The sequence below is a fragment of the Schistocerca americana genome, chromosome 3 (assembly GCF_021461395.2).
Source record: "Schistocerca americana isolate TAMUIC-IGC-003095 chromosome 3, iqSchAmer2.1, whole genome shotgun sequence".
Lineage (NCBI taxonomy): Eukaryota > Metazoa > Arthropoda > Insecta > Orthoptera > Acrididae > Schistocerca > Schistocerca americana.
Window position 1 is genome coordinate 526,229,559 of NC_060121.1, and position 16,218 is coordinate 526,245,776.

Here is a 16,218-nt window from a genome sequence, read left to right on the forward strand (position 1 = left end):
AACATCACAATAAAATGGACGGTCATAATGCTTGCTGTTGCTGTTTTACAAACATTGGTATGTGGTACATAAGTGATCTTCTGTTGATTGCAAAAGAGGGCTCAAAAACTGTGGTGCTGCATACTAATCAGAAGTCCAAGCTCAGTCGTACCGCACACAACTTAAAATCAGTTACGGCTGAACAGACCTACAACTATTCCACATCTAGCAGTTTACATCTTAATCATACAAAAAGTTGTAATATGTAATTTCAGACAAACAAAAAAGACCTGCTAGCACTTTCACACATTAAATTAATAACTGTAAGTACACTGCTGGCCATTAAAATTGATACACCAAGAAGAAACGCAGATGATAAACGGGTATTCATTGGACAAATATATTATACTAGAACTGACATGTGATTACATTTTCGCACAATTTGTGTGCATAGATCCTGAGAAATCAGTACCCAGAACAACCACCTCTGGCCGTAATAACGGCCTTGATACGCCTGGGCATTGAGTCAAACAGAGCTTGGATGGCGTGTACAGGTACAGCTGCCCATGCAGCTTCAACACGATACCACAGTTCATCAAGAGTAGTGACTGGCCTATTGTGACGAACCAGTTGCTCGGCCATCATTGACCAGATGTTTTCAATTGGTGAGGGATCTGGAGAATGTGCTGGCCAGGGCAGCAGTCGACCATTTTCTGTATCCAGAAAGGCCCGTATGGGACCTGCAGCATGCGGTCGTGCATTATCCTGCTGAAATGTAGGGTTTCGCAGGGATCGAGTGAAGGGTACAGCCACCGTTGTAACACATCTGAAATGTAGCGTCCACTGTTCAAAGTGCCGTCAATGCGAACAAGAGGTGACCGAGACGTGTAACCAATGGCACCCCATACCATCATACTGGGTGATACACCAGTATGGCGATGACGAATACACTCTTCCAATGTGCGTTCACTGCGATGTCGCCAAACACGGATGCGACCATCATGATGCTGTAAACAGAACCTGGATTCATCTGAAAAAATGACGTTTTGCCGTTCGTGCACCCAGGTTCGTCGTTGAGTACACCATCGCAGGTGCTCCTGTCTGTGATGCAGCATCAAGGGTAACCGCAGCCGTGGTCTCCGAGCTAATAGTCCATGCTGCTGCAAACTTTGTTGAACTGTTCGTGCTGATGGTTGTTGTCTTGCAAATGTCCCCATCTGTTGACTCAGGGATCGAAACATGGCTGCACGATCCATTACAGCCATGCGGATAAGATGCCTGTCATCTCGACTGCTAGTGATACGAGGCCCTTGGAATCCAGCACGGCGTTCCATATTACCCTCCTGAACCCACCGATTCCATATTCCGCTAACAGTCATTGGATCTCGACCAACGCGAGCAGCAGTGTCGCGATATGATAAATCGCAATTGCGATAGGCTACAATCCGACCTTTATCAAAGTCGGAAACGTGATGGTTCGCATTTCTCATCCTTAGACGAGACATCACAACAACTTTTCACCATGCAACGCTGGTGAACTGCTGTTTGTGTATGAGAAATCGGTTGGAAACTTTCCTCATGTCAGCAAGTTGTAGGTGTCACCACCGGCGCCAACCTTGTGTGAATGCTCTGAAAGGCTAATCATTTGCATATCACAGCACCTTCTTCCTGTTGGTTAAATTTCGCGCCTGTAGCACGTCATCTTCATGGTGTAGCAATTTTAATGGACAGTAGTGTAAAATTATGTGAGATCTCCCTGCATAAGAAGTGAAAATGAAAACTCACATATAAACTAGTCAGAGTTCTGTTTAGCATGTATTCCTGTTTAGCATGTATTCCTGTTTAGCATGTATTCCTGTTTAGCATGTATTCCTGTTTAGCATGTATTCCTGTTAGAAATATCTCTCATTGTCTTGACGTAAAGAAATGTGTGGTATGACTTATATTTCGTTTTATAACTTTTTGTTTTATTAAATATTCTTATGGGATAGTGCAGCTAAAGTACATGAAGTATTTATTCAAAAGAAGTGAACAGTAAAGGATTGTGTAAAATATGAGTATATAACCACATATTTTCCAGTAATTACTTTAAGGATCAGCGAGTACTTACACTCACTTTCTAGTACATTTTCTCCTTAATGGCTTTTATTGTTAACAGTAATATCTAAACTCAGCGATAGACAAGTTTTGTAGCTACTTAGCAAATTGACAGGTCCCTTGTAGAACTGCATGACGATTAGTACAATGTATTGTAAACAGAACTCAGTGTTTTCAGATGTAAGTAACTATTTTCTTTGAAAAATTCCTTCTTAATCAAATAAATATTAACCCCTTGACAAGACCGTTTCCTGCGGCAAATAGTGGCCAGCTACTTAATATAACTGAAGAGCAAACAGCTGCTTTTAGCTCCTTTCTTTCTAATTTACTTGCTTAAAGTTAACTGTTATCAGCAAGAATAACAGTAAGCCAAATAGTGAGAATATGTTGTTGAATGGTTTACAGATCAAGGTTTTACAAATTTCTTGTCTTTTGGCTTGTTTGACATTGGTGATTGTTCTTTTTATGGGTCCTGACAATGAATGAATATCTAGTCTGGCCACTGAGTGAGATGACATTCACATTAGGGAGAGCCACCCATGGTGCAATCCAAAATTAGGTTTCCTTTGGTTTCTGTAAGTTACTTGAGGAGAATGCTGGGATGCTGTTTTTAAAATGTACAAGCCTAATTTCCTTTGCTATCCTGAGTTCCTCCATATTAAGTGATCTTCTGATCAGTGGTATAATAACCCCTGATCTTCCTTCCTTCCTTCCTTCCTTCCTTCTGTGGCGTACATATTTCAGTTGGAAGAGAAATATAGGCGTGTGTTAGCCATATGATAATCGCATACTTACACATCAGTATTCTTTACTCTCGGCAAACTATAAATGAAGTGAACAATAACATTGGTGTACATTATTGTATGATTTTGTAGCACTTGAAGATATGTGGAAAAGTCTGTAGTTGAAATCCCCATTAGCGCATAAACAAAGCACAATGTATTGTTTGGATTAAGAGATTGTTCTGCTTTATACAATATGATTTCAGTTGATGCTTATTTCAAATAATAGCCTGTATGGATCCAACATTTCAGTATCCTGATTTTTGTTTTGTAGATCAGTATGAGGAGTGGAACAGATGCTAGCTGCTTTTCTTCCAGTATTTGACTAGTCAGTCTTTCCTTCACACAGATGCGGTTTGAGAAAAACTGTGGTTTCATGGTTTCATGTTTTACTGGAGATGCACCATTTGTTGTAATTAAAATTCTTGTTTTTGTAATTATTATTTTTGTGTAAATAATGGAAAAAGATGATTAAATCGATGGTTGTTTCTAACACTGTAGTGATTGATTGAACATGTAGAAATTGTCGTGTTGAACCTCACATGGTCTTGCCTACCTCCCAATTGTGAACAAGCTCTCTCTGTCAGATGACCACAGCTTAGTGTGGAATCTGTGCCATTATATAGTATGACATTTTTCACTCATTCAAATTACTGTCAGAGATTAAGTATAATATTTGATAGAAAAAAATTACAGGTTGAGCTGTGTATCATACATTTGTCATGATCTGACACTTATCTACTGAACAACTGAGGCAAACAATATGTGGGTGTCTACGAAACACATTAGCTTCACTATATTATTACATTTACTTACTATGGATGCAATTTTGCAAACAGTATTGTGAAATGAGTAATGTTCTAATCAGTTATTAGCTTCAGTTTATGGAAAATCACTGTATGGTGAGTTATGATACGTATACAATCTACCAAAATCACGTACATCTTTGATTTTCCATATGTGGGTGGTCTGTGGAAGAAAGACTGTCAGAACATCTCCATCGTTTGACTTTCTCTAATTTTATCATAATGATTACAATATTACATAAGCTGTTTGTAAAGGAAGTAAAATGCATTTTGAGTCACTCGGGGAGGTACACTCCCAAAAAATTGTGAAGTTTTATGTGCTGAACCCTGTTTCTTCCCTTTAGCATATCTGACAGGAGGTTGTTGGAGATTTTTGTGATGTTCTAAAATATAGATCAATTCATTGCAAAGGAAATAATTCGGTATTTATTTTTGTTTTGTTTTTCCAACTAATCCTATACTCAATCATTTAAACTGGTGTTGCATTTTTAGGTGACATGCTTCATGGATGAAAGGTAGTACTTTCATGTTCTGGAAAATAAAGCTGACCACATCCCTGGCATACAGTAAGCCATGTGTGCCAAATGGTGAGCACTTGCGAGAAATCAGCATTTGGCTGGATGTGGATTTGGCAAATATGAGATTCCTAAACTGAGAACTGGTGAGCGCTCCCAATCTTCTGTAACTGTAAGCTGTATGCATGCTTCAGCAGCAGTAATGTGGCAGGACAGTGGGACATGTGTGTTACAGAGTGTAGGGATCTTGGCTTTACTATCTGTTTTTTTGAGGATGGAACAAACTTCTTTAAATAAAACTCCTCGACCTCAGGGTGTGCTATGTGCTCATTGAGTGGGTGGCTGTTGAGCCGGATAACACAGGCACTGCAATATCATATTTATCTGCCGACACTGGGCAAGTGACTTTCAAGCAAAATGTCTCCCCTGTACAGGAATATACATAGTGGATGTATGAGTACAGGTTGTAGACACATGGTTGATGACATATGGAAAATTGGGTATGGCCATGAATTGTGTCCAGATAGCCAAATGATGAAGGTGAGTGCTCGCGATAAGTGGGAAGTCAGAGTTCGAATCCCAGTCTGGCAAAAATTTTCATTGTATCATTCCATTATACAGCTGGTGGTAGTCTGTATTTGCAACTGCGAGTACATTTCATGAAATGGTTGTTAGTGTACAATCTCTGGAGCACTTTATGCATCCGTATTGTATAAGGCTTACTTGGGCAAGTACGGCTCTGCCTGGATTGGCCTTCAAATATGTTGCTGTTCTTGTGTGCATCATGTTGTCCAATTTAATCCATAACAACAGTTCCAGGAGGATGAGTGTATTATTTGGGAGCGATAACAACCAAATGAACTCGTGTACAACTTCCCTGCAACGTATTTAAGAAATTTTTTTCTTCAATGAAAAGTGGGGGATGGTTGTGGAAAAGTCACAGTATGGTTTGCATGAACTCCAGTGCCAACACCACTCTGTTATATCATCTGATTGTTAAGTTTGCACTGCGAGAGAAATTTATGTGCTGCTAATGTAATTGATATTCAGAGTAACACTTTCAGTTATTTAGTACAGGAGTTGCTATTACTGTTCTTTTAATTTGTCCATGTTTGTTTATTATTTGGATAAAGATTCTGTTTTTACGTTATATACACAAAGATGTTGGTAGGTTTCAAGACACTGAGTTGTTCACATGTCTACTCTAGTGTAACTGCCGCCACAAAGGAAGGCCTCTGGAACAGTTTCTCTGCTGTTCTAAAAGATCACTGACCTGCAGAAAGATAGCAATGACAGTCACAGTAATCTTCAAAATTAATTACCAAAACTGGAATAAAACTTGTGCTGTTCAATAGCAAATGACACTCCAACTGAACTGTGGGGTGGGATATGTCAGGTTAGTGAATTTTGCAGACACAGTTTTTAAGTTTACAACAAGGATGTCTGTGTAACTGAGTCTAGCTGGCAGATCGTCCATTTACTAATTCACTCGAAGTCAGATTGTTGAAAGCTTTGGCCTTCATACATTTGGAAACAATGCATAGTTTATGCACAGAACAATCTCATACAGTTTCCACTCGAAGTCTGTACTACAATAGAATTTACAGCCTCTGTTTTGTCTTAACGGACATGGGAAATAGACTTCACTGCTCTAATAAATTATGCTGTAATTCTACTCTCTGTGTCATGCTGCTGGTTCTAGAATGTTGTAAACATCTGAAGTTTGTTTTTCCTCCCGATGCGTTCTGCAGTGATCTTGAAAATAAATCTTCTTTTTTGCACAGTTCTTGGCTGTTCCCAGACATCTTCCCCACCTGCCCTTCCTCTTCTGCATCAGTCTTGAAAATAAAATTTTCTTCCTGAAATATTTGCAAATAATAGCAACAGTGGTGCAGCAATTGTCTTCCAGAATGTTGCAAGTTCTGCTCGTCTTGTGAAATAACATCATTCTCACGGCACTGCCCCTGATATCTTTCAAACTTCTCCTTATGCCACTAATAGAACTATTCTTTTTTCCAGAAACTAATGAACTTTTTGCAAGTTCATTCTGCACTTGTGCCTGACACCTTTAACAGAGTTGAGTCCTGCCGAGAATTACACTGCTCGTCAACTGTCTCTTCCTCTCACAATTTTTGTTACTCTGATAAAATATTCCTACTGGGCTGAAACTTCCAGAAATACAAAGACAATATACATATGTGCATTCAAAATAATATTACATCTCAAATAACATTACAAATTTACTTAACAGTTTTTCATTACATGTTCACATATCAAAACCACAAAATTAAATAAAGGAAATATAAAAGACAGTAGTATGTACATATGCTGCAATCATTAAGTTTTGATATTGACACATGGAGCTTAGACACCTATAAAAACCTGCATCTCTCAACAAGGTGCCACAAAACATGGTGTACATTTTCTATTTATTTTCTAATCCCCCCACCCTGAAGGCCATATGTCCCTGGTGCACACTTAAAAAAACACACATCTTCCCTCAAAAAAGTTCCTGTCAGCTGCTATATGTGCTGCCAATGTCTTTGTAGTTCCCGAAAGCATGGCTGACATTTTGGTAGGAGTTGTGATCTCTTCAGCCAAATGAAATCCACTCTCTTGTATGAGTGCTTTCATACGGGGAAAGAAACCAAAATTGTACGGTGTGAGAAAGGGTGAGTACAGAGGCTGTGACAAAATGGTGTCACAAGTTCCTTTTGGATGAGGACAGAGCGATGTGCAGGGGTGTTGTGTAGCAACAGCCAGTTCTTCCCACACCAAAATTCAGGATGCTTACGATGAGTTAAATCATGTAAATGGCCAAGGGTCTCTTTGTAGTAGGTTTTGTTTACTGTTGCACTATCTGGGAGGAAAGTGTGAACAATTCCACCTGAATAAAAAAAAGACTTCAAGCATTATCTTGCCTTTTGACCTGTTTTGTTGCGTTTCCTTCTGTCGTGGCGATACTGACTTTTTCCAGGTGGCAGATACTAACTTCAGTTGCGGATTGTACAGGAAACACCATGATTCATCTCTATTTATGATCCACTTGAAAAATGTTGGCTCATCATCAGCACTACTGATCAGGTCCCCACAAATCATCATGTGAGCATCATATTGGTTTTGCGTCAGGATGTGTGCTACACCCTGCTAGGTAAGACATGACATGTTCACGCCACGGTCAGAAATTTGTAGAATGTAGAGTGCGTAGCTCTACTGCTGCTGCAAGATGAGAGCGGTTGGCACATACCGACATTGCAACATCTTCAATCTTGTGTGTCAGTTCGAACCATTTGTGACTGGGCAGTACGCACATTATCCTCCATACTGTTTCTTCCTTGCGAAAAATGTCGCTGCCCCCTAAATACAACACAGCAACTTTATGCATCATTGCTGTAGATGTCCTGCATCATTTGAAACATTTCAGTACCAGTTTTGCTTAATTTATATCAGAACTTGATGTATGTCCATTGTCTCAGGTGCAACATACTAGAATTCTCACATAGCAGTCAAATCACCATCACAACTACTGTAGTTCTGCTTATAGTGCACACACGCAGCTTTCTCTTGCGTGGACAAAAACTGACTAGGTACCATATCACAGTGCTGTTGTGTTCTGAGAGCGAGTGCGAAGGACACACAGCTACAGTAACAGGGGTCTTCCCTCAGGCGAATACTTGATGAGTGGAAGATTGCGTGGGCTGCTTGTAGAACTCTTAACAGCTGCTAGGTACAAGCTGTAAGTGGTGCAGAGTACGGAACTCTGTGAGAATAAATAAAGAATCAGGGTGGAAATTATAAGTGCACCCTCTTGCTAGTAACATTTGGAGATTCCTGTGGCACTATTTCCTAACATGACTTCTCATCAGTCGCTCATCTGCTGCTCTGAAAACCTAACTCTGTAGCAACAGCTTGTGCTGAGGGTAGTCTGATGTCTGCCGACATGTGTGACAGAGAGTGTGTTGACTTAGACTGCGGTGTCCTACGACTACCATTTGTGTACCAGTGTGCTCCTTCTTATGTGGCCTGTAGGCCTGCTTCCAGAACACTCTGAGTTGCAGTTCATGTACGTAGTGTTCTTCCATTACCATATTTGGTCATGTCTGGAGACTCCTTTCTGTTAGCTGCGTCTCAGCATGCAGCAGGTCACATAGTCCTGAGTGTAACTATGTTTGTCACAAGATGCCTTGAGGTCAGCTTGTACTGTTATCGTCTTTCAAATACTGAGGGAATACTTCCTGGCTTCCCTGTAACTGATTTCTGGACTGCCTCAGTGGAACAGTTCTCAAATTTTTAAATATGTGTGTTTGGCAGGACTGAGATTAGCAGCAGTGCTGTGGTGCACCACACTGCTGCTGTGAATCCAGTCACAGAACTTAATCATTGTATTATGCATATGTGTTTGTGTGTGCATGTGTTAATCACCAAAACAGCAGAAGTATGCCCATCACAGGGATTCCCCATTTCTTGCTTTAGTGCAATGGAAACTTCTGGAATATCTTTGCATCACAGTACAGAAAAGCCGACGTTTTGTTGAATGTATGTGGAAGTAATTATAAAAATAATGTAATGAAAAGAGATGTTATACGGAATCTTGCTTCAAAATATTAAGTTAATGAGAAAGCTATGAGGAGGAAGATTAAAAATTTGAGAAGTGCAGTTCATTGCGAACACACAAGTGTGTGGGGGGGGGGGGAGGGAAGGGGGGGGGGGGGGAAGGGGGGGGGGCAGCTCAGTATCTAACACAGAAAGAAAATAGTGCGCAGATATGAATCAATAAAATTCATTCTAGATGTGATGGAACTACGTGCAGGAATGGACAGCTCAATTGTAAATATCTCAATTTCAGTAACTATTTGTATTTTTTAAATGATACTACTTTCTACCAAATTTGTTTGAATATGTAATCGATAAATGTGAACAGTAGTTTCAAAATTCATTTTACCACAGTAGACCATGCAAAAAAAGTTTGTGGGGAAAAATAAATAAAAAGTTTGAGTTCACTTATATAATTCCAGTTGTTTACGTAAAAGTCTATACATTGTAGTACGTACATAATTAATATATCTTGATACAGGGTGATTCTATTAGTATCTGTCGCGCCACTCAACCTTCCTTTGTGGTGTCGTAAAATATTTTTCGAGTGAAAGTACCAAAAATTTCAAACACTTCTTTTTTCTTCAAATTCCTTCAAAACTAAGCTCTTAATCAAAGAAGCCAAGGTTACCAAAAACGTAGAGCAACCATGGGCACTTGCATGACACCATTCTATGCCAATGTATTCATGGGACATCTAGAGGAATCCTTCTTACCATCCAGTATCCTAAACTCTTCATCTGGTTCAGAGTTATTGATATCTTCAAGATCTGTGCCAAGGGCGAGGACAGCCTGTCGCATTCCTCCAGAACCTCAATCCCTTCTACCATATTCACCTCACCTTGTCGTCCTCAGTCCAACAAGCCACCTTCCTTGATGTTGACCTCCACCTTGTGGGTGGCCTCATCTGTATCTCTGTACACATCAAACCTACCAATCACCAAAAATACTTCTGTTTTGACAGCTGCCACAAATTCCACACAGAGAAGTCCCTTCCATGTAGCCTAGTCAATCCATGTTTCAGTTCTGCTGTAATGGGCAGTCCTTTTCCAATTATGCTGGTGGTCTTGCTGAGACCTTAACAGACCAAAATTACCCTCCCCACCTTGTTTAGAAACAGATACTCTGCGATTTGTCTCCTGTCACCACCTAAGACTGGAGCAACTGAATCGCTTTCTCTGCCAGGATTTCAACTAGCTCTCATGTCCTGAAATGAGAAATATCATCCCCACCCCTCCCACAGTGGCATTCTGCCAATCACTCAGCCTGTGCCTTATCCGTGTGCGTCTCTATTGTGCCCCTGCTTGCAAACTGCTGCCTCTTGAGTCATATCCTTGTAAAAGACCTAAATGCAAGACACGCTCCATACATCCTCTCACTACCACCTTCTTCAATCCTATCGCAGACATCTTATACCTCACCAGATGCAGGACCACCTTAAAAGCAGCCTTGTGGTCTACTGACTTAGCTCTACCACTGTGTGACATTGTATATTTGCTTGATCACTAAGAACTGCCAAAATGTGGCCAATAGACAGCTGGACCACTAAGTTGCTGAGCATGCTGCTGAACAGGGCGTTCATCACTTTGAGTGCACCACAGCGTCTGAATTCTGAATTCTTCCCACCAACACCAGCTTTTCTGAATTGCCCAGAGGAGAACTCTCCATGCAACATATCCTTCGTTCCTGTAACACCATTAGGATTAACCATTGCAAGTCCCTGCTCTCCACCTGCCTTCACTCCTTTCCTGCTCCCACTCCATCCTCATCCACATCTTTTAGACTACTAGTTCCAGTGCATAATTCTTTCCATTGCTATGGTTCTCTTCTCTTTCTTGATTCCCCCCTTCCCCTATGCACAGCTCTCCCAATGTGACATCTAGCAGTCCACCATCTTGTTCTCATCACATACCTGCACTCTTCCACAGGTTGCACTGCAGCATATTCCACCACCCCTACCCTGCTATCCCTCTCCCAAGCCAACACACATCTTTCACGTACCTCCCACTACCCATCCCAGCCGAGATTGCTGCTCACCATGGTCAGGCCTCAGCACTTGGTGGCAACAATGACATGATAGTTCTTAACTCTTTGTGTGCAAGAATCAATCGGTAACTGCTACCAGTGTTCAGGTATTCGCATGCATCTTGCCATCCCACATGAACAGAGGTGAGTAAGTGTGTGATTTGACTGTAGATTGTGCCTGTCAATATCAGTTTCCTTACATATTATTTATTGTTTTTGTCTACTTAGCAAGGTAAAAACCTCTGAACTTTCAGCGTGTTTGACTGATACCTTGCAGTAATTTGCAGCTTGAAAGTCTCGTTTGAGAGTTTTACAAATTGGGGTTATATGGCATACAACCTCCCCCCCCCCCCCCCCCCCCCCCCACATGAATAGATCACTTTTTGATCATTGAAATATGAAATATGTGTCGCTTTGTCAGTTGCTACTTTTTTGCTAATGCATTACAGATATGCATTCACGGAAGGTAGGAAATAGGAGTCAAATAGGTCTTCTGTTATTTGTACTGACAATTTTCTGTGACTGTTTTGCAATTTCAAAGACACTACAGTTAAAACATTAATAGTTGCAAAAAAATTTCAGTTCATAATGGAGCTGGTACAGCAACCAGTATGTGTGATATGAAGAAACAAGCAGTCTTGGTTGCAGTGTTAAAATTTTTATTACTTCCCAATGATTCATTTCACCTTTATTTAGGCATCTTCGGATTGGGTGATATTTGGTAACGATAGGTATATGGGATATCGCACATAAAATATCCGATCAGGGAAATGCCCCTTGTCAAAGCCTTGAAAACACTGTACAGTGCCTTTATTATGGCATGTGGTGCAGTCCAATAGAAACAAAACAGGATCAGGCCTACAATAAAGCTTTACGTCATAAACATGTAATGTGTGCAACCAGAATATGCACTACACCTCTGGTATGTGTATGATGTAAAGCTTTACTGTAGGCCTGATCCTGTTTAGTTTGCATTGGGCCTTAATAAGGACACTGCACAGTGTTTTCAAACATTTGACGAGAGACATTGACCTGCTGGGATATTTTATGTTTGGTGTCCCATGTACCCATCACCACCAAATACCAGCCAATCTGAAGATGCCCAAATAAGGGTGAAACATGTCACTGGGATATAATAAAAAAATTTTAGCACTTTAACCAAGACTGCTTGTTCCTTCATTTTAACAGCTGGATTCTATACAAATTTTGTTATTTTACTTAAGATGATAAAAATCTGTCTTCTTGTGGTATAACACTCCCCTCTCAACCTCTCACTTGCACTCTACCTCACACTTTCCTTGCTCTGCTTTAATTTTGTCACATTCTTCATTTATTTTCTATTCATTCAGTCATTATTAGTCTGTGAGCAGCCCCTGTGGAATTAATTCCAGTGGTTTCTGAAATAAATTCACCATTTATGTTTGCAGAACGTGCAATGGCGCATTGTGGATCTTCTGAAGTTTTAATAGTTGGTGGTGTAGGATGTAATCTTCGATTGCAAGAAATGATGGGTACAATGTGTGCAGAACGTGGTGCTATACTGTATGCCACTGATGAACGATTCTGCATTGACAATGGTGCAATGATTGCCCATGCAGGCTGTGAAATGTTTCGGAGTGGAACTATTACACCTTTTGAAGAGACAACATGCACTCAGAGGTAAGAGATGAAATCATGTAGCATGCAACTTAAAACCTTTATTTGCAAGCTGCAAAATTTTCTGCTTTGGTGAAGTGTGTTTGCCTGGGGTGTTAGTAATTTATGTCATTGGACACTCTCCTGAGTATATCAGTGCCAGTAATTGAAATTGTTGTTGACAGTAAGGTATGAAAGTATTTCAGCATTTCTGGAGTAATTGAAGTGGTGAGATGCTGGCCAATTGCTGATGGGCATTCCTGATTTTGCATTATAAATTGTCTGTAGAGTAAAGGCTTCACCAATTCTAACTATAGCATCACAGTAATAGAACAACAAGTCTGTGGTTGATTGATATTCTAGAACCTGTTGTTCCGTAGTGCGAGCAGTTACTTTTTGAAATACTTATTGATTCCCATAAATTAGCTCCATAGGTAATCCTGGCCCATCTTAAGAGGGGATGCACAGAAGTTACGTTTTTATTTCTGTAGCATGATGCTGAGAACTGGTTATGTGACAAGAAAATAGGGAAAAACTGTAATTTATCGCCATGAATGAGAGTTATGTGGTGAGATGTGTTGAAAAAGTATTTCTTTTACTTACTGTGACTACTTCGTAGTTATTATCCACATTGTAGCTTTTATTTTAATTGCCTATTGAGTGCTGATTAATCACGTTCACTCTAAATATATGGATACTAATAAATGTGCCATTATAAATCTGCCATCATCCTGCAACTGCTGATGTGTACAAAAATTGTCACTCAAAAAGATACCACATTTCACTCTGAAATAATTTTTTGATTTGGAGCGTATTAAGCAATTGATGTTGTGCAAATACATTGATCTAAACTGATTGTCAAAAAATAGTGTTACAGTGATTACAGCACAATGAAGCAAGACACTGTAGGCATCCCACCATTCTTTCTGCTCCATGATCGAGAAGCCGAAACAGCAAAGGGGACACCGAATCCACTTTAGTGAGGCAGGATGAACACGCAAAACATCTCATCACCAGGATCAAAGAAGTGTGGCCTATTGCTCACATATGGGCTCCTGTACCCCCAGGAGTGAGACACAGAATGCTATAAGGCCAAGCGCTGTCCATTGAGATAAGCCCCAGAGACTTGGTATGGATTTTTACACTCGTGCATAAAATATGACTATCGTAAAAGTTACTAAAATGCTACTTTGGATCTTATTGTATCCTTCATTGCTTGTTGGACATCACATACGAAGTCTAGGATTTTGATCGTTTATCAAGAAGACAAAAGTACAGAGATGTCATCCTTGTCTTCTGTGTGAAGCCCTGCTGCAGTCCAGAGATCCAGATCGATGATGGGAGGTTCAAGGAAACTGAGGACCCACTCAATGATAGCGGAGCTTCTATGGGGAAAGATACCTTCAATACTCATGACAGTGAAGAAAATGTAACAACACAATCAGAAAATGATGACCTAACAACACAATCAGAAAGTGAGGATCTGCCAATTTTGCCATAAGAGAACCACTTACAAAGTCTAGAGCCAGCGTACTGTAGTAGTCAACTTCAATCAGAATTTTTGAAACAATAGGTTGCTGTTTCTTCAGGAGAGGGAGAAGTGCTGCAAGCTGTTGCGCATGCAGCATAGTGTAGTGGTTAGCAGCCTTGGTTTGTGCGCTACAGCTTGCTAGTTCAATCCAACCACTAGCAATTATTTATTATTTAGTATTTACAGTTTCTGGCATGTTCTTTAAATATATTATGTTTGTAATGTTCATATATTCTGGACTGTTTCATGTTTTTATAAGTAACTGCACTCTCCATCCAGGTGTTCAGTTCTGCTCTGGCTGTATTTGGTGTCTGTAATAAACATGCTTTCAGTTCTAAGTGTTGCCCTCAGTTGATGTCTTTGCCTTCAGATTTGCATTTGATGATTTTTTTCAGTGTATCACTGTCATTTGTGGTGATGATACATTAAAGCTTTTCGTATCTTCATGTCACAAAGCCAATACCTAGCACCATGCTGTGGAAATGAAGATGTAACTTCCATGTGGGCCCCATCTGAAGATGATCTTGAAAATAATTTTATGGTAGTACAAAAATCTTTTGAAAAATAACTAGTTGCAGCTACTTGGGTAGCAGAGTACTTGTGGAGTGCATATGAGGGTTTTTTAGGCTAGTCTGTAGTTTGAGGTACTCTGATCAGCACTTCCCGGTTAATATGCCGCAAGGGAAGTTAGACCGCATTGAGAGTAAAGACTCCGTAACTGTCAGAATTTTATTAGTAGATTGTCGAAGTACTTGTAACGAAGTACTTGAACTTACTACCTTCCAGGAAAGTTCTCTCGCTCAAATTATTCTTGGGACCGAGACCTGGCTGAAATCTGAAGTGCAAAGTTCTGATGTATTTAGTGAGTCATGTAACGTAAATCAGGAAGACAGATTAATGGCCATAGGAGGGGACGTGTTCATTGCAGTTAACAAAAGTATTGTTTCTATTGATGTAGAAGTTGACTGTGACAGTGGAGTTATCTGCTTGTGTATCACAGGTGTAGATGAAACCAAGTTAGTTGTTGGATGTTTTTACCGGCTACCGATTCCGGAGAGTTCTACAGTCATACAAAGTAAGTCCACGGTCTGTAGCGCATAAATACCTAGATAATGCAATGCTAGTTGGAGGTGACTTTAACCTACAGAGTATAGAATAGGATGAAACTTCCTGGCAGATTAAAACTGTGTGCCAGACTGAGACTTGAACTCGGTACTGGCGGAATTAAAGCTGTGAGTACGGGTCGGGAGTCATGCTTGGTTAGCTCAGTTGGTAGCGCACTTGCCCGCGAAAGGCAAAGGTCCCGAGTTCGAGTCTCGGTTCGGCACACTGTTTTAATCTGCCAGGAAGTTTCATGTCAGTGCACACTCCGCTGTAGAGTGAAAATTTCATTCTAGAAACATCCTCCAGGCTGTGGCTAAGCCATGTCTGCAACATCCTTTCTTCCAGGAGTGCTAGTTCTGCAAGGTTCACAGGAGAGCTTCTGTGAAGTTTGGAAGGTAGGAGACGAGGTTCTGGCGGAATTAAAGCTGTGAGGATGGGGCGGAGTCGTGCTTGGTTAGTTCAATTGGTAGAGCACTTGCCCGCGAAAGGCAAAGTTCCCGAGTTCGAGTCTCGGTTCGGCACACAGTTTTAATCTGCCAGGAAGTTTCATATCAGCGCACACTCCGCTGTAGAGTGAAAATTTCATTCTATAGAATAGGATGTCTATGGATACGTGGAAGGGGGGGGGGGGGGGGTTACAGACTGACTGTCGTACATAGTACTGTTGAACACACTTTTATGGAAACTATCTTGATCAGCTAGTTCAGCAGCCAGTAGGCAGTGGTTGTATTGGAGACCTTGTAGCTACAATTAGGCCAGACCTTATTGAAATCATCAGTGTAGAAACAGGGATTAGCAATCATGTCGTCTTTGTAGCAGCAGTGGTTATGAAAGTTAATAAATCAGGCAAGAAGGCTAGGAGAGTGTTTATGATGGAAAGAGCAAATAGCATATCACTTAGACAGCGAATTGACATCACTTAGTTCCAAAAAGTTGGATGGAGGAGAATTATGTGCAAAGTTGAAGCAGATTGTAAATCGTGGTCTGGAGAGTTATGTGCCTAGTGAGTGTATTAAAGATGGAAAACACCCACCATGGTTTAATAACCAAATCCAAATCCATAAAGTGCTGAGGAAGCAGATGGTTTGTACTCTCAGTTCAGGAGAGAATGCACAAATGATGACAAGCAAACATTAGTGAAGATTTGTGCA

General features: G+C 40.5%; 1 protein-coding gene across 1 annotated transcript in view; it reads left to right on the top strand.

Annotated features, from left to right (window-relative positions):
* LOC124605645 (probable tRNA N6-adenosine threonylcarbamoyltransferase) overlaps positions 1-16,218 on the top strand; it is a 77,263-nt gene that overhangs the window by 36,600 nt on the left and 24,445 nt on the right. The window contains exon 5 of the mRNA XM_047137467.1: positions 12,225-12,456. Coding sequence (XP_046993423.1) covers positions 12,225-12,456 — 232 coding nt within the window. The remainder of the gene's footprint in view (positions 1-12,224; positions 12,457-16,218) is intronic.